The sequence below is a fragment of the Rousettus aegyptiacus genome, unplaced genomic scaffold (genome assembly GCF_014176215.1).
Source record: "Rousettus aegyptiacus isolate mRouAeg1 unplaced genomic scaffold, mRouAeg1.p scaffold_m13_p_2, whole genome shotgun sequence".
In the NCBI taxonomy this organism is placed as follows: domain Eukaryota; kingdom Metazoa; phylum Chordata; class Mammalia; order Chiroptera; family Pteropodidae; genus Rousettus; species Rousettus aegyptiacus.
In genome coordinates, this window is record NW_023416295.1 from 163,701,974 (window position 1) to 163,729,321 (window position 27,348).

At 38.5% G+C, this 27,348-nt stretch overlaps 1 protein-coding gene across 1 annotated transcript; it reads left to right on the plus strand.

Annotated features, from left to right (window-relative positions):
• Positions 1 to 821: 821 nt before the first annotated feature.
• Positions 822 to 27,348, plus strand: LOC107501138 (thioredoxin reductase 1, cytoplasmic-like). The gene is made up of 4 exons (XM_036235878.1): positions 822 to 924; positions 18,891 to 19,063; positions 23,622 to 23,682; positions 27,194 to 27,348. The coding sequence occupies exons 1-4, from the start codon at positions 834 to 836 to the stop codon at positions 27,346 to 27,348; spliced, it is 480 nt and encodes a 159-aa protein (XP_036091771.1). The 5' UTR covers positions 822 to 833.

Consider the following 27,348-nt stretch of genomic DNA (forward strand, 5'->3'; position numbering starts at 1 on the left):
GCCGTGAGGGTGGAAGCCAGGTGGCTTACAAGACTATGTGATAGTATGGACAATGCCACCTCCCCGTCTGAAAGTAGAGCGCTCCTAGGAAACTTTTTGTCAGCTGAAATGGCATAAAGCAAAGAAGCAATTACCATTAACTGACAGGGAAAAGATTATGAGCATTCCCAGACCCCCGCCCCCGTACCCTACCAGATCATCGCAACTAACACACAAAACCTAAAACAACACTAACATGATAATACAAGCAGGAATGCACAGAATACAGCGAGAGAAAGCACATATGCTCACAGAGTTCAAAGCCACACTGCCGAGGTGCTAAATGTCAGTTCCCAAGGACAGAGCTTGGCAGAACCTGTCTCCGTGCTGGGGACTCACACTGCCTCTGTAAAACTGACTGCTAAACACCACGCTGAGCGCTTTTTTTTTTTTTTTTTTTTGCTTTTGGTAAAAGTGAAAATCCTCTTTGGATTTCTTTCCGTTAGTGAAAACAGGTACTAAGGTAGGTCTTTCGTAAGAATGAAGTGGCTTAACATGAACTTTCGAAAAGTTGGGTGTGAAACTGCACTGGGGGAAAAAACTGGAAAAAGTAGTAAACACAGCAATAGCAGTTTGCAGGATAAGATTGTGGATGATACTTTTTATTTTCTCTTTCCACAGTGCATTTTCCTGCTTATCTTTAGGGAGTACGTTTTAACGTTAAAAAAAATCCACAAGCTGCAGAGAGGGTGGAAATCCGGTAGCGCCGCCCGCGCCGCCCCCGGCCAGCAGGGGGCGCGCGGCGCCCGCGCGGGGCCTCTCACCCCGCGAGGCCTCACCGGACCTCGCACGCCATGGGCTGCGGGAAGAGCAAGGCGGTGCGGGCGGCCGAACAGCCTGAGCTGCAGGCCGGAGGCCAGAGCGGCCAGGGCTGCGGTTCTCCAGGTACGACCGAGAAGGAAGGCGCGGCCCGACGGCGCGGGCTGCGATCGGGCCTCGAGCGCCCTCTGGACCGCCCGCGCCGACCCACGACGGGGGGCGACAGCGCCACGTTGCTCCGCAGTTCGCCGTGGTCGCGGGCCCGACGTGCACCGAGCCGGGGGGTCCCTGCCCTGGGCAGGCTCTGGTGGAGGAGACACGCGACCTCCCCGCGTTTACTCAAAGAAATGGAGGCTGGAGGCCGGACAAGGGGCCGGCCCGGCCAGGTGGCCCTCAGAGAGGTAGGAGGTTGAGGGAGGAATGTGCCTGCCGCACCTGCCCCAAGACGGTTCCGATACAAAACCAGAGGGAATGACCATTCGGGTTTTTTTTGCCCACGGTTTAGTGACGATGTATCTTATTACAAGCACCACGTTTCACAAGGAATATTAGAAGGGAAGGGGCCACACTTCTAACTTGGCCAGGGAGGGACATTTCAGAAATTCAAAAATTGGGCGGAGGGTGACAACCCCAAATCAAAGAAGGTGAAGGGCCAAAGGGCACTTTGGGCCTGGTCCGCTGGAGATCCTGACGGCGGCGTAGGTCCCAGGTGGGGCCCACGTACTCCCTCCCACACACCCTCCTCCGCCATCGGGAAGCTTAGACCAATCTTCCCTTCTTCCCTTTGAATCTTAGGCACGTTTCCCACACTACTATCCTACTTTATTCCTTCAATGACTCTTGGAAATGAAAAAGGTGCTTATATTTTGTCCACTTTGCAGAAAGGATAATAATAGCTAACAGTTACTAGACACTTTTAAGCACTTTACGTAGATAATCTCGTTTCATTTTACCAACGACACTTTGAGAGGTTTATCATAACCCCCGTTTTACAGATGAGAGAAAACAGGCAGAAAGAGGTCATGAAACTTGACCAAAGGCCCACAAACAGTCAGTGGTAGAACTAGGAGACAAGCTGAGGTGATTTGACTCCAAAGCGCAGATTGTAACCATTCTACTGTCCCGCTCAACTGGTTTTGACAGGCGTGTAAAGTGGAACCCAGAAAAATAACTCGGCCAATTGATGGAATTGTTAGATGCTGTAGGATCTGTCTCTCAGAGGCTTACAGTTCAGTTACAAGGCAGCATGCAGTGAAGAGCTAAGAGCAACGGTAGAAACAGCTAAGGGGAAGGCAGCCCCCTCGAAGAGAGGATTTGGCAGGGATGCCTGAAGGGGAAGATCATTCTTGCTGGGAGAGCAGCTGGTAAGATCATCCTGGAGAGAGCGAGGGTTCATCTTCTGCTGGAGTTGAGGCCTCCAGTTGGGGCAAGGGAAGAATGGGAGAGAAGTTTGGGGGCAGCTCCTGCTCCAAGTCAAGCCGCTAATTTGTGGCCATTACCTAAATTTCTTCTGTGAAACCACAGGCCCCAAATGGCATCACTCATGTGGAAAGCCCATGATACCAAACCTAGATTTAATACCTGTTCTAATTCCAGTTTCAGCCTCTTCCAGAAACATAATCAACTAGTCTGGAATTTTCTAGCCAAGGACCAGTAAGGTAATCTGTCACATGGGTCCTCTCCATCTTCCGCTCCCACACCTTAGAAACAGGCAATCTGCATGATAAAAACCTTTCTCTTTCTTTTCCCCCAAAGAAAAGGTGTCTCTGCTTAAAAATAATCCTTTCTTTTTTTTTTTTTTTTCAGTAATAACTCCCTTGCTCCACTTCTCTTCCTGTAAAACCTTCTTGATAAAACCCTCTGCCTTCCCCTAAGGGGAAGTGACCTTGCCTCGAAATAATCCACTCTTTTAACTTCTTAGTTCCGCCCTCTTTCTGAGTATAAAAACCTTACATTTTGTACAACTTCATGGAGTGACCTTCTAGTCGCTAGATGAAATGCTTCCCGAATGACTTAATTAAAGCCAATTAGATCTTCAAATTTACTCAGTTAAATTTTTTTTTTAACATGTGTCATCTATAACACGGAGTTTGAGTTGATGTGTCCCAAATTTGCCTTTCACGTATTGTCTTCAGGCGTTTTCCAATATCCATGTTCTACCATTTATTTACTATTTTTACATCCACCTTTAAAAATACTTTTTAATTGGAGTATACTGTATGTCTAGAAAAGCACAATTATCATAATACAGATTACTAAATTTTTACGAACTGAACATCCCTGTGCAGCCAGGTGAAGAAACATTTTCAGTACCCAGAAGTTCCCCTGACATCTCTTACTCCCAAGGGTCACCACTACTCTTGATTTGTAATAGCATAAAAGTTTCACCTGTTCTGCATTTAATTTTTGAAGTAAACTTAGCATTGTTTTAAGCATTCATCCGTGAAAGCACTGCTTTGTCCCACTTTTCTGTGCACATACATATATAGATCCTATTGAAATTTAAAATGTTCTTTCATGTATCACCTATAAACATTCTAGAAGCTATCTTCCTTCAGCACCACCAATGATCCGCACATCAAATTTAGTGAAATGCTGGACCACCTAATCTGTATTCTGTGCTCCTTCTCAATATAAAATTATGTGGGTTGGTGTCAAGAAACTGATTTCTTAAATGAGCAGCAAGAATCGTATGTGAGGTTTCTCACCCTTTGGCCCAAGTTGTAATGTGAAGAATGCATTGATCGAATGACTCTTCGAGCAAGCATTTATTACTTATTAGACACTGGGGACTCAAGAGCAAACAAAGCACGATCTCAGGCCTGGAACATACAGTCCAGTGGAGAGGATTGACATGGAAAATGTAGTGTCATCATGTGTAATCATAAAGGCAAATGGGTACAAGATACTGGGGAAGAACAGCGGAAGGAATTAACTTCTGGTGCTTAGAGTTTTAATGTGCATTTCTGCCCTGAAACAGATTCCATTCTATTTTAATTAACTTGCAAACACTTATTTTTTTCCTGCAGGATTTTTGAGGCTCAGGAATGTGTTCATTATTTTATCTCCCACAGTCCAGGGCACACTGCCTTAGAGAGAGTTGGGATTCAACGAATGTATCCATATGGTCCACATAGCAAAGGGCAATTTCTTATATATGAGGAATTTTCCAAAAGCTGATGTTATTAACGATGACCAGGTTCTCCAGTGAGGTGAGATGACGATGTTTCTCAAAGTGTGGGCCTAAGTCCACCTGCAAGAGAATTAATTACATAAGAGGCGGGGGTGTGTAGGTTAAAAGCTCATTTTTCTGGTCTCCACCCCAGACCTACTACATCAGGCTTAGGGTATTGGGTCAGGAATCAGCACTTTTGGTGCTCCAGGTGATTCTGTTGCAACCAGGGTTTGAGAGCTTGGCAGTGAGATGTTTGGATCAGAGTCAATCCACCTTTTCCTAGCCAGGCTTCTGTCCTCAGTAATGGGGTGAGGCTTGGGTGGAGGTAGCCTGCAGATCTCTGAGGCTGATAAGGTGAATCAGAAGTAAAGGAAATGGAACACTGTAGTGTACAACCGAAGGTCATTCTGGAATCTGCAACTAGAATTTAATATTACATGCTTTATTAGATGATTCAAGAGAAAACTTGTTTTTAGCCTGTGGTAACCAGATAATTCAAATAAAAGTCTGCTCATTATTTGGGATCATCATACTTCATACTTCACTTCTTGGTATTAATGTGTACTGAGTATTTAAAGCTTTTAAATTATTTAGTCTTTTTTTTAAAGTGTATTTTAGCTTTACAGTTGGATTAAGTCTGTGAAAGAAGGGATTAATCTGCATGTTTTTTTAAAAAAAACTTTTATAGAATGTCATTGAATGTTTCATAAATGTTCTTTATATCGTCTTTAGCTCAGAGCTCTATTTTGCTGGCAGAAACCAGTCTACATGTACATGGATGTAAATCACTGTTTGATGTTAAAAACAATGTTACCTATAACATTAAGTGATAGTGCAGGGGTTTTCAGCTCTCAATGTTCAAGTGTGTCAAGAATGCCTTATATGTGTGTTACCAACTTTCAATTAATACGTAAAAGGTTTTTTTTGGGGGGGGGGCCACAATTGAGTGTGCGTGTACATCTCTGAGCTGTGTATACACACACACACAAACACACTTCAGATGTCAGTGTCTGCTAGAAGATAAACTGAGCTGAGCAGGTGATGGGAAGTGAAATAGACTGAGCAACCACTTGTTAGGAGAAGAATTGGAGGGGCCATGGTTGAGGAGTTGAATACTCAAATATCTACAGGGACAGGCGGGTGGTAAACAATAGGAACTGGTGGAGACTGGGACGAAATGAGGAAAGAATGCTCTGGAAGGGGTAAGTGCACTTAGTTTCGCTTCCATGGACTGGGAGGATGAATCTCGTGTTGCCAGACTTTCTCATTTTTCGAGAGAAACTAGAAATTCATATTTATTATTTTCGTGACGTCTTCCAGTTTGCGAATGTCAGTAATAATTCAATTAAAACAGTAAGGGCCAAACAAGATATGATTGCAGATAATTATGGCCTGTAAATGTGTAGAATAATGTCAAGTTGGTGTACATTAAAAAAAAAAAAAATGTTGCCTTTTGAATGTATAGAAGTGGCCAGGCCAGGGCAGAAAACATTTTTTTCTTAGAAAGCAATACGAGCAGAGAAGTGACTGAGTGAGCAATGTAATGACTGTTGTCAAATATGGTTTTCAAAAAGTTGACAACATGAATTTTGTACAACATGGACATGTATGAAAATTTATTAAACTCATTAATAAATGAAGGAATCAGTAAAGTGGTAAAGCTGATTTAAAGGAGAATTCAAGGCGTAGAGACTTAATCAGTCAAAGAAATGCTGAATTGAATTTGCTGATAGTTACAAAACTAATTAATGTCCTACAGGGCAATAAAACTGTAACCTTTGAAATGTGCAGAAATGTGCAAGTTAACATGAAACTTCTGTGTCTGGACTCTAACAAAGTCAGGTGCAGGTACATTTTCTTAGAGAATCAAATGATCCTTGAGTGGGCTTGTTAATGCCCCAGTATGACCTTGAAAGGAAATTGTCATCCTTTTATTTCTAGGTTTTGGATACCTTTTCTTAAAATCGTGGATATTCCACAATAATTATGATTATCTTGGAATTATTGGTCACTTCTTTAGTGGCATTGTAAGCTGGTTCTTCCTTAAAATGTACCACCCAAATTTGACTACTTTTTCAAGTAGTGAGCACAGTGTCCTGTGAGCACATTGACGGTTTGTTCCTCTCTGTATCCAGTTAATAATTGTTTCATTGACTGCTTTATTGCAAAGATTTATTTTGAAGTGGGCACAGTACTCTTGGTTATCATGTTTGTTTTAGGTTTATGGAAGTAATCTTACCTATTGGAGTGAGAGCTAGATTTTTTTTTTTCTTTTATGTGTGCCATGAGATCAAAGGAGAAGGTGAGGTGGAAGGAACTATAGCTCAAAAGGCAGCGAGCGACCTGCCCCAGAATGAGATTCTTCAGAAATATAATACTGAGCTAAACGATTCTTGTGTTGGGAGAGCAGGAAGCATGGTTTCCTTGTACCCATTTGCAACAGGGTTCCGTGGTATCTTTCTAGATGTGATAGGACCTACCAAACTGGGAATACAGTCCTCAGGATTTGGTCAGGCCGACCTGGTTGGGCAAGAGGGGTGACCAGGCCAGAGCAGAATGGAAGGAAAGCTGAACTGGGGTTTGCCCCTCAGTCCAAGCACAGGGAACAATCAGTGAAAGCTCTCGTATCACCAAGAGGCAGCTAAAGGTAGGGACTGGAGAGGAGGGAAGCCCGAGGCAGTGTGTGTGTCTGGCAGCTGATTTTAGTGGAGGAGCCGGCTCGCTAAGGAGTATCGATTGTATTTACTAAAACAACAACAATAACAAAGCTAAATCAGCTTATGTGACTCTGGGTACGGGCAGAGGAGAAGGTCGATTTAAAGAGAATTGTATCTGAGATGTTTTCTTTTTGCACAGACACAGATTACTAATCATTCTTAATAGAGCAGATTAATGCTGTAACTGCAGGTGAACCTTCTTTCACGCACAAACTGCCTTTGGCAGGTTCAGGCCTCTGCTTAAGCCCTCCCCTCTTGCATTTGGTGCAGTAGTTTCCTGACCTTGCCAGGTGTTGTCACTTCTTGTTCCTGAATGTTTGGTTTCTTGGACCTGGAATCCTCTCGTCTCTCCTCTTTGCTGGAAAGTTCTCCTTACCCATCAAAGACCTCGTCCAGATGAGAGTTTTGTGATTCTCCGAGTAGAGCGAATGTCATCCTTCGTGGACAGCGGTGGCCCTTCCCACTTCTGTTATGACATATAGTGTATTGTGTCATGTATTCTACTAGACTGAGTGAGTTCCCAGGGCATGGATGCCTTGTTGAGAATTGAATTTCCTGTTCGGGACACTGCATGGCACACTAAAGGAAGTGAGTCAAGTTATCCTCTTCTGTTGGCTTTTCTCTCCTACTGGTCATCAATCGAGGAGCCCGTGTTTCCCTTTGATAACTTCTTTTCTCTAATTCTCTTGCCTCTGACTCTTTGGGAATCCTAGCAATGGGGCGTCACAAGCAGGTGGAAATGCCCTTGTCAAGAGGGAGAAGAAACGGTATTTCCAACATCCCATATGGCATGTTGTAGTTCCCAGTAATGCAATTTTTTGAAAGAGGAGTTAACTCCTAATGTAGTCTTGTAAATTAGGTTACATTTGCACATTCAACACTTAGCATCATCTACGAGTTAGGTGGTGGTGTAAGTGTTGGGGAGCTGAGTGAACATGCCCTTCTGAGTTGTTTTCTAGAATAACGTGTAACTTCTAAGGCTTTTTATAAAAAACAGTAATATTTATCACGTGCTCATTATGATCTAGGCGCTGTGCGGAGTACTTGACATTGTATTACCTCATTTAATCACTGCAACAACCAAATGGGGAAAACGGGGCACCGAGATGTAAGGGGCATATAACTAGTAAGTAGTGGTGCTCAGATTCTCACCCAGAGAGCTGATGGTCTTAACCACTGTGCATACTGCCTCATTTAATAGATTAATTAGCCATTTCCAGACTAATGGGAATCTGTATCCCTCCACCCCCTCATAAGACGTGAAAGTAAAGCATTGTGTTCCCACGAAAACAAGCAATTGAATTAAAGGATCTTGAAGGAATGCTAGTACCTGGAAACAATGGGAAACGAAGCATATTCAGCATAGTTTAACCTTATATTTAGGGACAAGTAGACTGAAAATGAGTCATAGAAATCTCGAATGCAGCAAAAAATGCCCAACCTTGGTGATGAATACTGAATGCTGGGGGTTCAGTGAGCCTGCCTGAAAAGCAGAGTGAAATCCCTTTCTCACTCATGTCCACAGTTCAATCATGTCCCTGAGACATAACCTTAAATTGGAAGAGCCTAATATAAAACAACTTAGCTTCTAAGGTTGGTCCCCAATAATGGACCTTCGTTATAGGTAGTTCCTATTATATCCGAGAGCTACTTGCTCAGATTACAGCTCTACAAGTCACTTGAGATAGAGTGGAAAGAGAATTAGAATCAAGGGAATAGAATTCTAGCTTGTTGTACCAACAACTAGCTTTGTGATCTTAAATAAGCCATTGCACTGCTGGGCCTTGTTTTTCTCATTTGCAAAATAAAGTGAATGGATAAACATTAAGTCCTTTTCAGCTCTAAAATTCTAGAGATCTGTCTTCCAGAAAAATTTAACATCGAGTCCTTACATGCATAGGAAATATGATAATTTCCAAATAAAAATACCTAGCATTTTAATAGGGTTCCACAATATACAAGATAATTTCATATGTATTATCTAAGACATGTCTTTTTTCCGGTCTTGGCTGCTGGAATGCATACCTGAATAACTACTAAAATTTTAACTGATTCATGTCATTTTATATGGGCAAGTCAGAAACTTCTGAGATAGCAGGAAAAAACTTGCTTTAAAATAATAAATATATTAAGATCCAAAATAATGTCTTCACCACATTTGAAAAAGATTTTGAGTAGAGGAATTTGCATAAATTCAAGTACATTTTTTATCTTTTCACGTGCTTATTGAGTATTTTGTGTATCTTCTTTGGAAAAATGGCCAAATCTTTTCCTCATTTTATAATTAGGCTATTTGTCTTTTTATTGTGAGTTGTGTTTTTTATATATTCTAGATACGGGTTCTTTGTCAGATATATGATTTGCAGATATTTTTTCCCACTCTGTGTGTTGATTTTTAATGTCACTTGATGGTGTCCTGTGATGCACAAAACTTTTTAATTCTGATGAAGTCCAATTAATCTATCGTTTCCTTTTGTTGCTTGTGCTTTTGGTGTTGTATCTTGGAAACCATCCAGTGTCACAAAGATTTACTAGTATGTTTTTTTCTAAGTTTTATAGTTTTAGTTCTTATGTTTAGTTCTACGATATATCTTGAGTTATTTTTTTTTATATGCTCTAAGGAAAGTGTCCACCTTCATGGGTATTTAGTTGGATATCTAGTTGTCTCAGCATCATTTGTTGAAAAGAGAGTTTTTCCCCATTGAATTGTCTTGACACCTTTGTCAGAAATCAATATAATAGTTTATTTCTGGAGTCTTAATTTTATTGTATTGATCCATATGCCTATCCATATGCTAGTATTGCACTACTTTGATTACTATTGATTTGTAATGACTTTTGGAATTAAGAAGTGTGAGTCTTCCTACTTTGTTTCTCTTTTTCAAGGTTGTTTTGACAATTCACATGACAATCCTTGCATTTCCCTGTAAATTTTAGGATCAGCTTGTCAATTTCTACAAAAATGATGGCTGGGATTTTGGTACAGATTGCGTTGAATCTATACATTAACTTGAGAAATACTGCCGTTTTAACAATATTAAGTCTTCCAGTAAGTGACTTTGAAATGTGTTTCCATTTATTTAGTTCTTTAATTTCTTTTAACTATGTTTTGTAGTTTCCAATGTACATATCTTACACTTTTTTTTGTTAAACTTTTTCATAAGTACTTTATTCTTTTTGAGGCTATTATAAATTGAAATGCTTGCCTAATTTTATTTTCAGGTTGCTCATTGCTAATATAAGGAAAAAGAATTGATTTTTGAATTTTAATCTTGTATCATACAAACTTGCTTATTCATTCTAAGAGGTGTGTGTATATTTTTGTGGATTTTCTACATACAGAATTGTGTTATCTATGAATATTGATAGTTTTCTTCCTTTCCAACTTGGACACCTTTAATTTTATTTCTTTTCCTAATTGCTCTGGCTAAAATCTCCAGTATAATGTTGAACAGAAGCGGCAAGAGCAGATAACTTTATCTTATTCCTGATCTTAGGGGAAAGCATTCAATTTTTTGACCAATAAGTATGATGTTTGCTGGAGTTTTTCATAGATAGTCTTTTCATAGGTTGAGAAAGTTCCCTTCTATTCATAGTTTGTTGAGTATATTTATCATGAAAGGGTATTGAATTTTGTCAAATGTTTTTTGTGCATCTATTGAGATGATCATTACTTTTTGTCCTATTAATATAAGATATTGCATCAATTGATTTTTCTTGTTAAATCAACCTATGCAAAGTTTACCCTTGGATAAATTCCACTTGGTTATGGTATATACTCATTTCTATATGTCGCTGGATTTGGTTTGCTAATACTTTGCAGAGGATTTTTGTGTCTGTGTTTATAGGGGATATTGGTCTGTGTTTTTCTTTCCATGTGACGTCTTTGTCTGGTTTCAGTGTCAGGGTAATAGTAGTCTCATAAAATAGTTGGGAAGTGTTCTCTCCTCTTCTATTTTTTGGGAGAGTTTGTGAAGAATTGGTGTTAATACTGCTTTAAATGTCTGGTAGAAAGCACTAATGAAGGCATTTGAGTCTGAGCTTTTCTTTAAGGGAAGTTTTTGGATTACTTGTTCCATCTCTTTACTTGTTGTAGGTCTATGCCGATTTTTATTTCTTCTTGAGCTAGATTGGGTGGTCACATCTTTCTAGGAATTCGTCTGTTTCGTGTAGGGTATCTAATTTGTTGGCATACAATTGATCATGTGGTTTTTCTTTTTAGACTGTTAATATTGTAGATCACATTGATTGATTCTTGACTATTGAACCAGCCTTGCATTCTCAGGATAGACCCCACTAGTTTATAGTGTATTATTCTTTTAATATATTGATAGATTCAATTTGCCATTATTTTGTTGAGAAATTTCACATCTTTGTTTATGAGGGATATTGGTCTATAGTTATCTTGTACCTTTTTTTTTTTTTTTTAGTCTATTGGGGTTATACTGGCCTTATAAAATGAGGTGGAGAATGGTCCCTCTCCTTGTATTTTCTGAACAAGATTGTGCAAATTGGTAGAGTATCTTTTAATACGTTTTTTTTCCCTTTGTGTGTGTGTGTGTGTGTGTGTGTGTGTGTGTGTAAATGTTGCTGAATCAAAGGGACTTCTAAATACCCCTGCTGCCATAGTTTTTTCTTAAACTCTGGGGTTAAAGAAAATCTGTTCAAATACAGTATAACCTTATCTTTTATTTCTAAACCTTTTATAAAAGAGCTGGAATTCACTAATGAAGACTGAGACAGTTGCTTTAAAACCCCAATGTTGATCATGTTGGCTGGATGTTTTAATGTACTCTGATTATTCCGTTTATTGACTAGTCTTAACACTCTAGGTAACAAAGAATACAAAAGACAAAATATTTTTGTATATATGTTCAAAGCATGTTTAGTGAAATTCTGAGAATTAATGGTCTAGTGTTGGTGAGAGGTTTTTAGTTAGTTCTTAATTGTTATTTAGTAGGGTTATGTATATGAGAGATCAGTTTAGTCAATTTCCTCAGATTCCTGTTATATTTAAATGACTATAATTTAGGTTTTATAGTGGGTATTTTAAATAAAGTGGCACCTCCATTTTTTTCATGTATATGCCTTATGTCCAGAAAAGTTATTTGTAGAAATTTTGAATGTATCTAGACCAAATCTCACATCACAGTTGAAGTTTAGAGGGCATTAATAAGCCAAGGATAAGAAAAATCTCATTTCTTAAGTCATTTTTAAAAGGTGATAAACTAAGGAAATCTTTTAAATTTTATTCTTTCATGTAACATTTGTTATACTTTTTATGTTTCTGATTTTTAAAAAGCTTTTTAGTATACCTTTAAAATTATTTTCTTATTAGCAGTATTAATATGAAATTTAACAGCTTGGCGGAAAGAAATTGGGTATTTTTTTCTTACTAATTGGTCCTTCAGTAATGCTTCCAAAGTCCCTGTGGTAAATTCTAAAGGTAACAGAATAATCTTTGGGCTGAGTAGTCTTGTAAACCAAGACTAACCCCACCCTGCCCCTACACAGAGTCAGCTTCCAGTGACAACAGTACACTTGAACTTCTGGCATAGTTTCCCCCAGCATAAATCATTCCATATACCAGTCCTTGGGGGGAAGAGATATTTCCTTTCAAATGTGTGTTCTCAGACTCATATAACCATTGAATCCTGTACGTGGCAAAAAAAAAAAAAAAAAAAAATTCATATTAGGATACAACTGTGGAGTGAGGCAAATGGGAAATTCCTTTTAGGCTAGGGCCTGCAACACAATCTAGGTTTAATTTTAACCTTCTAATGAGGCTCCTTTGAAAGAGATGCAAGAAGAGCTATAATTAGGATGTCGTAGGCCTTTTTGTAGCAACTTGCTTTGAACCTGAGTACTTCGTATGACAAGTTCTTTGTAAGAATTAAAAACCTCATTTAAGGCTAAAAAGCCATTCCAGTGTTTTATTTCAATTTGGTAAATTAATAGTACTAAATCTAAGATGCATTTATTATATTCAGCATCAGAGAGTCATCGCCATATCCTTTAAGGAATCTTTAGTCTTTCTTCTTTGTGTTTCCATAAATACTTCTGTTCTATTTTTCAGCGTGTCTCATGCTCTGCAGACTTTACAAAGCACATAAAATTATCTTGTCTTCTTTGCTTTATAGATCATGTCATGCTTCCCCATTTAAGCTTCCCCACTCTTAGGTTTTTTATGGAATAACTTCTTATTAGATGGAGTCTCGTTAGACCCGAATAATAATATTCCACATATCTTGCGTGTTGAATAAAATACTATTAAAATTATCAATTTGTTAAAAAGATATCTGATGTGGCAGTGTGTTTGCAAACTCTTTGCCCCTGAGCTGAATAAAAAGTGTCATTAAGAGCTGGGATCTGCAGAAATCCTTGATTTCTTCTGACCTCTTGCAGTCCAGATGCTTTTAACTCCAGGCAACAGTAAAAACATGCATGTGCCAGACCGACAAACCAGAAAGTGATGACAGCAGGCAGAGTGGAGTGTTATAAAATTTTTATCATCACATTTGAAGTGATCATGTTGCTTATTAAAGGCAAAAATTCATGCACTAACAAGTGGCAGTTTTAATGTGTGTTGAACCTAGCCATTTCGCTTTCTTTTGCTGGGGTCCGCTTTGCCGCTCCCCCCTCCCCATTTTCCCAGCTTTGAAGTTCACTTCATTTGAAGGTCACTTCTTTCATCTTTTGAGAACCTTGACCTGGTCCTTTCAAAAGTCTAATCAGTCAACTCTAATAATGATCTTCGGCTGTTTTCTTGTTCTCGTGACTGCAATATAGAAACACGGGCCTTTGTAGCCTCCTGACGTGTGTAAGGATCAAAAAAAGAAGGGACATTGATGACACTATTCCTTAGTAGGAATCAAGCTACATCTTTTTTTTCTTTTTTTCTTTTTGTTGTATTTTGTTTTAAGTGGCATGGAATTAGAACGCGCAACAACAAAAAAACCAATTTTCTTTTAAAGAGAGGCCTAGACTGAAGGACCACCCTGTTCCAGTTAGTCTTGGGTGCTTTGGAAGAGAAGCCAATGTGTGTTTACTTACTTTGGTTACAAAAGAATATATATATGTATTTGGAAATCCTATGTAATATTTTAGCTGCTATGGAAACCCTACTTTTCACATATTCTTTCTTTTAAACTTTTCAAAATGTCAGTGTTGGTGGTTTTCAAATGTTTATCTCAGGACCCCTTTACTCATAACTGTTACTAAGGACCCAACGGTGAAAAAAGCAAAGAACATCCTATTACTATAAAAATAGTTTTAACCTCAGGGACCCCCCAAAGGTGTGCCTACCACATTTTGAGGGTCACTGATCTAGGAAACTATGTTTAGAGATGTTTATGTTGCATCAGAAAAGTCTTGGGGTTGTGCCTGAACAAAAGAAAGCAAGAAATCAGTCCCAGAGATTCCTTATTAGCTACAGATTCAAGTACACAGGTTTGACTGACTTACAACTTCCGGAGTTTTTCAAACTCAAACCAGCCTCCGTGCAGAAACATGGCTGACAGAGATGGAGTGAGATGAGTGAGCCAACCTTTCCCCACAAATGGTCTCTACAGAAAAGTTCTGAAAGTTACTACCTCAGCAATCCAGCAATTCACCGAGTCAACAGAAAAACTGAAAGAATAACATGATGAATAATCCCTTGACAAGGCTCATATTTTGCTACATTTGTTTTATTTTCCTTCCTTACATCTCCCCCGTCCCAATCTCTCTTCCCAACCCCAACTCATTTTTACTGAACCATTTGAAATAAGTTGCAGACATCATGATCGTCACCTATAAACATTTCAACCTGTCTCCTAAAAACAAATATTTGTCTACATAAACTCAGTGGACTTATGATTGATAAAATAATATCATCCAATATAGGTCTGTATTAAAATTTACTGAATTATCTCCCCAAATTTTTTGTATCCAAGATCTAAGTAAGGATCATATGCTGCGATTTGTGGTTATGATGTTTTGCCAAAATAATTTTTTCTTTAAGTTTGAGAAATACAAGAAAGGAAAAACCATATATAATCCTATCATGCCATTATAACTTAAATGACTAGGGTACATAGGATTTGCCATTGTCATATCATTGAGATCTTGAATAGAATGCAGCCATTTAAATTACTGAAAAATAAGAGAGCTACTATAATTTAGCCATTCCCCTAATGTTGGACATCTACTGCTTCCTTTTATTTATTTATATTTATTTATTTATTTGATTGTTTACTTATTTATTTACTATAACCAATGTTATTGTAATGAAACTGTTGGTAATAATTAGATAAAAAGAGATCAACGATTGGAAGTAGGGCTGAAGCAGGCTGAAGAGCAGGGATAGGATCTGTTTGCAACTTAGTCTTTGGAGGGAGAAAGGCAGCTGAGACTAGATATGACTTTGTTTCTGTCCCTACAAAGGTGACGGACATATTCCATTGCTAGTTAGGCCAGCGGCCTCTTTCGTTCAGTTGGGCTTTATGGGACGTTAACACGATTAATCCCAAAGCTCTAAAACTCTCATTGAAAAGGGACTTGGAAATTTCCCCTTTACCTAGGTGATGCTGGTTATAGTAATAAGAACTACAGAAAGCTTTTTCTATGAGAAGACTAGGAGGTGGGGGTCATTTTTGTCAATATAACATTTTCATTATTTTCTATTTTTTTTTTTTAGAGGTTGCACAAGTAAGAGTACCAGGTTAAAAGGTACGGCCGTGTCAGTGGTTTTTGCTCCACACTGTCAAATAGTTTTCTAAAAGAATAACATTAGTTCATATTACACCCGCTACGTCCACGGACTCACCTCAGTGTACGCTTGCCAGCACTCGAGGTTTTTGTTTTTAATATGTAAGAAATCACACTTCATTGCTTTAACCTGCACTTCTGATCATGAAATAAAAGTAAAATAAACCAGCCTTTTTATTCTAGGTTTGCTATTTTCTTACTGATTTAGCTGTTCCTGTCCTTTATTCATTTTATCATTTGTGGTCCCGCTGTTCTCTAACCAATTTGCTTGAGTTCTTTTGTTTTGTTCTTTTTTTTTTATGTAAAAACTTTCCCTAGGCTGCTCTTTTGCCTTAAAAAATATTACAGCTACTGCTACTACTGCTACTACTGCTCCTCCTGCTGCTGCTGCTGCTGCTACTACTACTACTACTACTACTACTACTACTACTACTACTACTACTATAATTATTTTGCAGTACAACTCGTTGCTCTTTTCTTTTGTATTTTCTTCTACGCTTAGGAAGTTATTGCCTCATTAGAGGGCTGGAAAAGATTCCATTTGACATACTTTGTTATCTAGTAAGAGATAAGTGAAAAAACTTTTTTCCCCCATATTATCAAGCCATATTACCATACTCTTTTTAAAAAATATATTCTCTGTTTATTGCTTTATGATACCTTTTTATCATAAATTATTCTGTAGTTGTCTATTTTGGAGCTATTCAATCTCTTATTGATGTCTATGTTTATTTTTGTAAATGTAACTATGGAGCATATTTTATTTTTACCCGTTAGTTTGAGTTTTTACCAGTGAACAGTAGGTACTTCATGGATCTAAATATTAGAAATTGATCTGAGGCAGAAGAGTTGGGGCAAAATAGAAGAAACTTATCATTACAATTTTATTTGAGTTTTTCTGTTCACCTGGTTCTGTGCTATTCTTGCGACATTTACTTAATATATTTCTTTGAATGCTGCTTCAAGTTTTATTTCAGAATTTACAGGGGAAATTTAAAAACAAATGATAAATTTATAAATTAAATTTTATTTGCCTTTTGTGTTAGTTGGGTAATCTTTTATTCTTTATCTATCCGTATCTGTCTATCTATTTGTATATCTATCCATCTATTTGTTTATTTTTTTGGTGAACAGCCTCTTTTCAGTCAGATTGCAACTCTTTCTGATTACAGAAGATAATCCTTTCCCTATAATGGCCCTGAATATTGTGTTTTGTGTATTGGCACATATGGAGCTTAATAGGTGGGTGGTTCCCTCAGCATAGATGTTATGTAATGAACTGTAACCTTCTTTAAGAGTTAGTCATCCTATGAAGTCAAAGGAGTCGGTAAGCATAATGAAATTAGGAGGTTTGTGTGGCAACCTTGACTCCAACACCAATTAATTAGCTATCTGGACCTCAGTTTCCTCATCAGGAGAATGAATAGGTTGGCCTAGTGACCCCAAATATCTTTCCCATGCTGACATTCTGTGATTCTCTTTCCATGAACTATTACCCCTAAGAATCCTTATTTCCATGTTGCCTTCTAAAATAAGCAAAATGGAAAAGAGAGAATGAAAACCAGAGTTTAATTAAAATTTTTTGAAGTGTCATGGGTTGTAGTCATGTGTCGTGTTGCTTTAGTCCAACAGATCTTAATTAGGAGTGTGCATTAGAATCACCAGTAAACATTTAAAATATACGCACACGTGTGTGCTCATGAAACTAGGATGGCTAGAATAAAAAAGACAGATAATAAGTGTTGGCGAGGATTTGGAGAAATTGGGACCCCTCACACATTGCTGGTGGTAACGTAAAATGGTGTCACAGCCTTATAAAGGGGCGGTGGTTCATTAAAAGATTTAACTTGACCCAACAAACCCACTCCCAGTTGTTATTTACTCCATAGAACTGAAAACAGATGTTCAAGCAAAAACCTGTATGTGACTGTTCATAGCAGTTCTAGTCACAAGAGCCGAAAAGTGGAAACGACCCAAATGTCCATTGACTGATGAATAGATAAGGAAAATATGATGACCCTATACAATGGACTATTATTTAGTGATAAAAAAAATGAAGCACTGAGACATGCTGTAGCATGGTTGAACTCTGAAATATTATATGAAGTGAAAGAAGCCAAGCGCAAAAGAGTACATATTATACGATTTCAAAAAATAGATTAGTAGTTGCTAGAAGTGGGAGAGGCGGGGCTTGTAGCGGGGAAAAGGGAGTGACTTCTAACTAGGACAGGGTTTCTTTTTGGGGGTAATAAAAATGTTCTAAAGTTCGTTGTGCTGCTGATGGTCGCACAACTGTGAATATGCTAATACCATTGAATTTGTACACTTTCAGTTGCTAAATTCTATGGTATGTGAATTACATGTCAACAAAGTCATTTTTTAAAAGTGTGGGTTCTAGAGAATTCTAACCTAGATTTGAATCCTGGCTCCATCACTTACTGCAGGCTGTGTAACCTTGAGGGGAGCTGCTTAACCTCTCTGAGTCTGTTTCCTCATTTGTAAAATGGGGGTGATGGTAGCACTACCAACTTAATGGTATCCTTGTAAGGATTAAATGAGATGATGCACACAAACGTTAATTCCCTGTCTAGTTCTGGGTAGACATGAATATCAACAATGAAGAGGATGAGATTGAAGTCTTAAGACTAGGTAGGTCTTAGATAAGCAGAAATGAGAGGAAGTCACTTATGGGGCAAGTAATGAGGGTAAGATTGAGTTTGGTTTGTGTCTAGGCCCTGAAGAAGATAGCTAGTTTAAAACATTTACAAGTCGGAGGCAGCAATCTCTCAGTGGTTTTGGCTGGTGATCATGCCCAAGATAACAGTGCTGTCATGTGGGGTAGCATGCCATGAAGGTGGGCCATGTTTGTCATGGTGCCTGATTGGGCTGCAGCAAAATCCTGGGGAGGAAACAGAGTTTGAAGAAGGTTTATGTTTGTTTGTTTGTTTGTTTTAATCTTGCTGTGTCTGTGGCCCGAAGATCCCATGTCTGCTTAACCAGGAGTTCATTGGAGAAAAAAAAGTGAACCTTGGTTTGAGTTGTCTACTCCTAAGACTCTGAGCAGGGGACATAATGTCTGAATTTTGGCCTCTCTGCCTTTAAACCACAGTGGAGAGCGAGGGTGGGGTAAAATGTGGCTCTTGATGTCCAGAACCTGTTATTTATTCTCCTGCCTCCAGGGATGGTTCAGACTCTTGCTATATCATTTGTCGGGATTCCCTGAGAACAAATCTTTATGACCAAATAAGTTGGGAATATTGAGTGAGTTGCCCAAAGTCTCCAGTCAGATGACAGAACTAAATGTATCATCCACGTTAGAGTCCTTCCTCAGGTTCCTCCTTTTGGCCCTTGGGGCTAAAATTGTAAGGCTTTTGGAGTGAGCCTAATATTAGAAAATTCATCATCTTGTTTTTCTTTCTGGTAATTACTGTCTTTGCTTCCATTACTTCTAGCTCAGCATCATCTCCCTTGCCAAACTTTACCAAAAAACCCAGCCACTGGTGTGAGTGGCCCCTCAGGATCCACCGGCACCACCTTCATAGACCCCAGAGCCCAGCTGCGGGCCTATATAGACAGCCACCCTGTGGTCATCTTCAGTAAGTCTTCATGCACATACTGCACTGAGGTAAGGCTTGAACCTCAATGGATGGTGAAAAGTTGTGGAATTATAGAAATTTGAATGACTTTTGAGGTCAGATGTAAATAACCTGATTTTCCCTTAGTAAGGGGAATGTATGGTGTAACTTGGGGAGTATTGACTTGAGAACAAAATATTGCTCGAGTCATCTTTTTCTGAGCTTTTGCAAAGTACCAGATGTTTGCAGGCAGCCAAGGTCAGGGTCAGGGAAAAGTTAGGGTGGGGGATTTGCCAAACCAGGTGATTTGCTGCTCTTTTAGGCTTGTCTATAGGGAATATTTCCTAAAGGGCCCTTATTTAGGGTAGTCCTAAAGTTTGATAAGTATCTCTTTATGCTCTGGTTTGTTATGGGGAAAATGGCTTCACAAAAAATAAACTGTGCTTTCTAACTTGGTTCTTAGTCTTGGATAGGCAGAGAGAAGAGCTTAGTGATCATAGCCACTGGGAAGATTGGTTTAATCCGCCCTGATTTAACCAAGATTAGAAGTGAGAAAAGAAAGACAAACCTGTTCTAGTGCTTTGTGGGAGGATTGAGGGCATTCAAATGTCACGGAATTTTAGCTTTAAATCATAGCTCTGGGACTAGACACAGGGGACTCTTAAGTAAACATAAGTGGCCATCTTGTCCAGGTTCACATGTAGAGTAATTTATTAAGTGTGATTTTATCTCAGCTTGTCTATCTTTTACTTTCCATCTCTCAGGGAGGGTTAATTCAGAAGCCTTTTTACTCTGGAAGCCTTATGAAGAGAGAGGTTTTTTTAGAGTGAGTGAGTGTGTGAGTGTGAGTGTGTGTGTGTGTGTGTGTGTGTGTGTGTGTGTGTGTGTGTTTTCTCTATTGTTCCAAGTCAGAAAAAGGAAAGGCAGGCAAGCAATGGAAACACTTAAGCAGGCAGAACTTTTCATCTTTGTTTCTCGCTGAACACAGTGTGCGTCTTTGCCACCTGGGGCTCCTTCCCTACTAATGCCACTGGGGTGCCTTTTCTATAGGACATTCTATTGGGTATAGGGTTGCAAAGAGACAGGAGACACAAGTGCCATCCCTAGGGATTTAGTCGAATTGAGAAGGCAAAATAGAGGCTTAAAAAGAAAAAGGATCTAAGAGAACCTCTGCTAAATTCTAAAAGGTTAGCGTAGGCAGTAAATGTTAGAGCATTTAGAAGAGGGCTGAGTATTAGAAATCTGCTATGTAATTCTTGGCTTTGGGGGCTAATTATATAGCTCTGGTGATCTTGTCCACTTCTGAGGACATGTTTGTTTGTTTCAGCTGTAAAATGAATGGCTTAGACTAGTTGATTATTGAGATTCCTTTTAGCTTTGAAACTACCGGTTTGACTTATCTGTTACCAAAAATGGTTAAGAGCCAAGACTCTGAAGTCAGAGTTTGGATCTTGGCCCTGTGACTTATTAGGCATGTGATCTTGGTTAAGTTATTTACCTGCTGTGCCTCAGTTTCCTCACTTATAAAAGATGCATAATAATTGTACCTATCTCATAAATTTGTGGTGAGGATTAAATTCATTAATATTTATGAAAGCCATAGAATGTGCCTGGCACATAGTAAATGCTATATAAGTGTTCGTCAAATAGGACTACCAAAAAAAATAAAATAATAGAAGTACTTGATTTTACAGTTTTCTTATCAGGATTTAAAACCTTAGATGGTAATCTTGCTTCCATCAATAAAGAGGCTCAACAAATATCTGACTCTGTTCCAAGTACAATTAATCCTGTTCAAGAGTGGTTCCTTTTCACAGTCTAGCCTCTTTTTTTCAAAGCTCCGTGCTCATGGTGGTATGGTTTGGTAGAAGGAACACATGGAGTTAAAGGATCTCAGTTCTCATTCTGTAACTCTCAGTTTCCCCAACAACAAAGTAAGGTTGACAGTGCCACCTCATCTACTATACTTGTTAAATGCACGGCTTTATTATGAGGCCCAAATGATTTCAGATCTATGTGAAAGCTTTTGGAAGCCGATAGTAAACACTTATATTAACGATAGCTACCATCTGAGTGCCCACTATGTGCCAGGCACGATACGGTCACTTTAACTTATATTTTAAAACACTCAAAAGAATTGGACTGCTCCAGTTTTGACCCTGCGCTCATTTTGCAATGAAGGGTTGGGCCAGTGTGGTCAGGATTGCTGCTAATGACAGGCAGTTCGCTTTCCTCTTCCCTGCAATCCCAGATCTCACAGATCTAGTTGACCTGTAATTACTCTCATCCCTACTATCTTATCCCTGAATTCTAGTCACTTCATTTCCCAGCTCTCCTCCTTATCTCTGAAAAAGCAAAGCCTGGCCTTTTTTTTTTTTTTAAATTAAATGTACTCTTGGAATGATCGACTTTTCCTATAAAACTCGTGTCAGGTATTTGCATAATTATTTTATTAAAATGTATAGTTATCCCGGCAACCTTATTTAATGTCTTTATCTGAATACCTCCTGGATATGCCAAGTCTTCTAGACAAACATCCTCTGGTTTTACCTTGATAAATATCAGTGCCTTAGCTTTTCCAAATATATAACCTAAAAGCTATTTTTGGATTTGTACCAATTGACATGGAAATTAATTTTTTAATATTTTTGGTCATGAAGGATGGTTAGGTGCTTCTCCTAGTAAAAACTATTTTCTTCTGTGGAGGTGTAACGTATATACTTGGCTATTTACGTTAGTTTTTTTAAAATTACCGTTAAGTGAATTTACCCAGGTTATTTCCTTTAGTTTTGATTTTATCATCTCGTTTAACAGTTGTGATGTGAGTAAATGAGAATGGAGAAACTCATTTGTACTTGGTCTGATTAATTCATATTTCTCTCTGGGATGAGTAATGTAATTTCAATTAATGCAAGTTGAGAGATAGCCACAAAAAAATTAACTTCTACATTAGTTTTTTGCTTGTTGCGTAACTCATTACCATGTGTACTTCGAATGCATCTTACTATGAAAAGTGGATTTAAAGTGCAAAGATAAAATCTCTCAACCTTTTCGGAAAATGTGGTATTTGTTCTTTGTAGATCTGTCAGTGGGCAGTTTGGAATTAGCCATCAATGTCTCATTATGGCTTATTTATTGGTTGATATCCAGATCCACTGCTGTTTCTCAATAATGTGTCTGTTTTACAGGCAAAGTTTACCATCTCTACTTTTCTCAATAAGGATACTCTAGAAACTGGCACTTCTGCTGTTCAATACAGATCTTTAATCTTGTCCTGTGGAACAATGCTAACGTTTAATCAGAGCTAAAATTACCTACAAAATAGGTTCTTGAAGTGGAATCATGTGTACTTTGGAATCTAGAGAGTAGGTTTCTTACATTCACGTATTATCAAAGTTTGATATTTACTTTTAGGGGCTGCTTTTGGGATTTACTCTCTAAATCTGGAAAACTCATTTTTTTGTTTGTTTGTTTTGGTAACAAACTTCAAATGGTTTATTTATAAAATGAAGAGGTCAGGGAATGAGCCCATGATTTGATATGTGTATGAACATTTTATTTTTAGTCTTAGAAAATGAGCGTTGGAACATGGATTGACTTTTACGCAGGGGGGTCTCCCAGCTGTAGCTTTCCTGCCCTGTCCTCTGTACTTATCCCATCAGGTTTCAAGAGATTTCTTATCTTTTTAAATGTGTGTTGCCAGGGGGAATGGAATTCACACTTGGGCATGGATACTGTCCAAAGGAGTGTGAGAGGAAGGAACTTGTGTGAATGAACTGTCCAAAGGAGTGTAGAAATGTTGTATTTGGTCCTGCACCAATGATAGAAATCTCCCAAGGTTCCTCTGTACAGTGGGAAGCCTACTGTTTTAGTCCTGAAATCAGAATGGTTCAGGAATGCATTCCTTTGATTGGTGATTGCTGTGAACTACAAGCTACTCTGGCCTTTTCATTTTATTGTATAAGCCAAAGGAAGGTGGTTTTAAACTTCCCTGAAGAATTAATGACAGGCTGTTTGTGAATGGTATGTAAATGTCACTTTAAAGTCTTTTATCAGTAACAAATGTTATTTTTTTAATGGTATAAATTTGACAAAAGTAACTCTTATCCTTCAAGTAAATTTTTTTTTATCAGTATAATTTGTATAATCTTGAGCATATTGATTTTGTAACTGATTTGTTGGTTAAAGGTTACTGGGCCAAAAAATAAATAATACTTTGACTATTGTAGGATATGGTTTTTCCTCAGGGTTGCCATGTAATGTTTTTAGAAACATTAAGTATTCCAATGGCTTTTAAAACATGGTTAGCATTAAGCCCATTTTATGGTGGAGTCCACTGAGTCACTAAAACATGCAAAATATATTTTATGAAGCCATCCATACAGGTGAATCATTGAAAATAGAATAGAATCAAGAGACTTCAAATACTCTTTTAAATAGCATTACTGTGAACAGGGAGAATCTCGTGGGTTACGTAAAAATGAACTGGAAAATTTCCAAAGGAGAAGTGGATTGAGGAGGAAACTAAGAAAGCTGGATAAAAGACTCTTCTTTTGGTTAATACCATTGTTTTCTGACATTCTCCTCTTGTTTTTCAACTTCTTCCAGGTAAAGAAGTTATTTAAGTCAATGCGTGTTCCTTATTTTTTGCTCGAACTTGATCAGGCAGGTAAGATTCTGTTTAATATGTAAATTATATCTATTGACTATACACTTTATGTAATCTATTCTTTCTGGCTTTTATTTTTTCTTCCTTGAGGTTTCTATTGTTTAGTGAGTTCTCATCAGTTGAGTCCTTGTTTGACCATTTAGATGGGGCATTCCCCTAGGGTGAGTTTTATTTACTTTTAGTTTTTACCTAGTTAATAGCCTTGGTATTATTACTCTGAGTTTCCTGTTGTTGAAATCATTCTTCTTATTAACTTTGAGTCTAGCTATAGATACAGTAGTTGCTGGTTTTATAGTAACTTTATTATTTTTTGCAAATTTGTCTCACTTTCTGGCAAGCCATACCAAAAACTACTTGAATTAAATATAAATTGAAATGCATTAAGAAATTGTGGCAAGAACATATAAAGACCAGTAGGAATAAAGAGCCACAAAAGGGGCCATTGGGAAATAGTTGCATGTGGCTAGAAATCCCAGAGAAGGATTGGTGGAGTTAAACAGAAAGCCTCTTCCTAGGACCAAGGTGAGCATGTGTTTTGTTCATGGGTCGGAAAGCCCAAAGACTCATTAGACTCATTGGTCAAACATTATTAGGAATCTGGTCAAGTACCCAGCATCATCATTTCCAGACCAGGAAGCTTAGGTTACCTTCATGCCTAGTAGCTTGGGGAAGCAGAGTCCTGGGTATTTATAGTCTCAGCCTGGTCTCCAAAAGGATAAAGCAACAGGGAAGAGACTCAGAGAGAGACATGGTAATTGCGACAGAAAGCTCATTTGTAGGGTCAGGAGACATTTGGTAATTGAGGGACAGGAAACTGTTATTTCATGCTTCTAAAGACAGATTCCCTAATACAGAGAGAATCAGGTAGTAGTGGCCACTTATCAACTGTTTCATAGGGATGATGCTGAGTTTATATAAAGTCATTAATCCTTATAAGAACCTACAAGGAAGATATTATCCACATTTTACAGACGAGGAAATTGAGCCCCAGAGAAGTCAAATAACTTCCCTAAAGTTTTATTAAGTAGTGGCTCTATAATTTAGACACAGGCCTGTCTAATCCCAAAGTCTATGTTTTTTCCATAATACCATGTTGTCTGTCTTCCCTAGCATGACCTTGCTAATCCTCCATCAAGGAAGGCTTTTGCCCCTAAACTCTCCATAGTCTATGGAAGGAAATCCCAATCGCTAAAATTTCATAAGGGCCAAAAGGTAGCCTTTTACAAATATAACTTTTCCTGAGAGAGTTAAATCACCTGTAGCTTGGTGTGAATTAGAAAAACACACACACATAATAAACTGATTAAATGAATAATATAAAACAGATGAACATGTTTGTTAAGGATGGGAAAATAAGGGAGGTAACACTGAGAGAGGGTGGGCAAGATGGAGCTCCAGGGGCATGAGTCAGAAGGCACGGAGTTTGACAAGGGTACCAGAGGCGGATGGGAGGTCAGTGAAGGCAAACATCACCTACTTCGAAATTTTAATTCTGGTAACACTAATCCAACAGGACGCTCCTTCCCTTTACTGTGAAAGTGGCCATATGTCTTATAAATCATGCTGGGAGCTCCCCCTCACGCCCTGCTAAAGTCCTGCCTAAGAAAACCTAAAGTATGGGAGTTGGGAGAGGATTGACTAGAACCAGCTCCCGTAGTTGAAGGATGGGAGCCTCTTGCTAGGTGAGGGAGCCAATGCTCCTCTGCGTCCTCACTTGTTGCTTCCTCACACGTAAGAAGCTGTCTTCTTTCTCATGCCCACTTACAGTCCGGGACTGGGGCAGCTTGCAGAGACGGACCAGGATTTATAGAGGAAGGCAGCAATTCTCAAAGTGTGGTCTGCAGACCTCTGAGGGCACCTGTGACCTTTGGGGATCCTCAAGGTCAAAACTATTTTCATGATCATGTTAAGATGTTATTTACCATTTTACTGTTCTGACATTTTCACTGATGGTGCAGAAGCAATGGTGGGTAAAACTGCTCGTGTCTTCGCATGAATCAAGCAAGGCAGGGCATCACACTAGACTAGTTCATATGTAGTCTTCACCGCCGCACAATCACAACATAAGGAAATGTCAATTTTACTTAGAACTATTGTTGATGAAATAGTAAAAATGATTAACGTTGTTCAATCTCATCCCTTTGAGCATACATATATTTAATATTCTATGTAATGAGGGAAGTATGCATGAAGTGTTTTTGCTGCATGCAGTGTAATGTTTGTCTCAAGGAAAAGCACTTGTGGAATTAATAGTTCGAGTTGCAAACTGCACTAGCTGCTTTTTTTTTTTTTTTTAATGGAACACCATATCTACCTGAATGAATGATTGATAGTCAAACTCTAGTTATTCAGACTGGGGGTATTTGGCAGACATTTCCTCCAAAATGTACAAAGTGAGCCTGTCATTTCAAAGTAATATTTATGAATGTAATTTTTTTGATATTGTGTACTGAAATGTGTCAACATTTGGAATATCTGTATAACTTAGTGAATAAATATTTTTTGAATGATCAATATATGATCCTACAAAGTCATTCATAGGTAAAAGATCCATTCGAAGTGTAAGATAGACCAGTGGATTTTAATGTGATAGAATATGAAAAGCTCATCCACATGGTTTCAGAATCCATGTTGCAGTTAACTTTTAATCAACTACTGCTTGTTGAATTTTGGCATTGTATCAGAGAAGGATATCTGAAAAAACCTATTAAATATTTCTTCTTTCTTTTTTTACAATTTGTCTTTGTGAGATAGGGTTTCTTACATATTTCTACCAAAACAGCATATATCAAAATAAACTGAATGAAGAAACAAATATGAGAAGCTAGCTGTCTTTTATTAAACCAGACATGAAAAACTTAAAAAATGAAAAATAATGCCAACCTTCTCACTATATATTTCTTTTGGAAAATATAGTTATTTTAATTAAATTATGTTACGTTGATACGTAATGGGTTTATTATTAATTTAAGAGAATAAATATTTTTTTAAATGTGTCTGTTTTAATTTCCGAGATAAATAATGATAGCTATACTCCATATAAACACAAGTTCTTTGGGGTCCGCAAGAGTTATCTACAAGTGTAAAGGGTACCGACACCAAAAGTTTGACGTCCCGAGTTCCAAGGCAAGTAGGAAGTGCGCATGTTGATCTCAGAACTTTGGATTCTGTGAGATTTACGTGTCCCCAGCATGGGAGGAACACTGTCCAGTGCGTGCTGGGCCTCACAACCAGCCACGCAAGACAGACGTGTGGTCTGGTTCGTCTCCTCAAGAAGTTTGTAATTTCGGGGCTGGAACTGCTGGTTTCATGAATGAACAGCTTGTCTGTTTCTGCTGGGTTCTAGGAAGAACCTTCCATAGGCATGGTTTTCACACCAGCCTTGGCTACCTAATCTCCTCAGTGCCTAGATCATAGTAGGTTCTCAGAGAACCAGAGGGTCAGCTGGCATAGAATCGGGTGGGTGCATTTTTTCATCCAGCATGTTTACTGAGTGCTTGCTGTGTGGCAGGTTCTGTACTAAGTGCTAGAAATATAGCAGGGAACCAGCAGGTGTGCTTCCTGCTCTTACAGAGTCAGCTGGGCTTGCTTACCTCCCCACCTCCACCCCATATAATCCCCTTTAGAGTTGAGGGCCTGTGGCAGCCGGTGCAGTGTGCCACCTAA

Coding starts and splice junctions, on each gene's coding strand:
- LOC107501138 (XM_036235878.1), top strand. CDS start 834: ATGGGCTGCGGGAAGAGCAAGGCGGTGCGGGCGGCCGAACAGCCTGAG. Junction 925..18,890: donor CCAGGGCTGCGGTTCTCCAG/GTACGACCGAGA, acceptor CATTACTTCTAG/CTCAGCATCATCTCCCTTGC. Junction 23,683..27,193: donor GCTCGAACTTGATCAGGCAG/GTAAGATTCTGT, acceptor GCTGTGTGGCAG/GTTCTGTACTAAGTGCTAGA.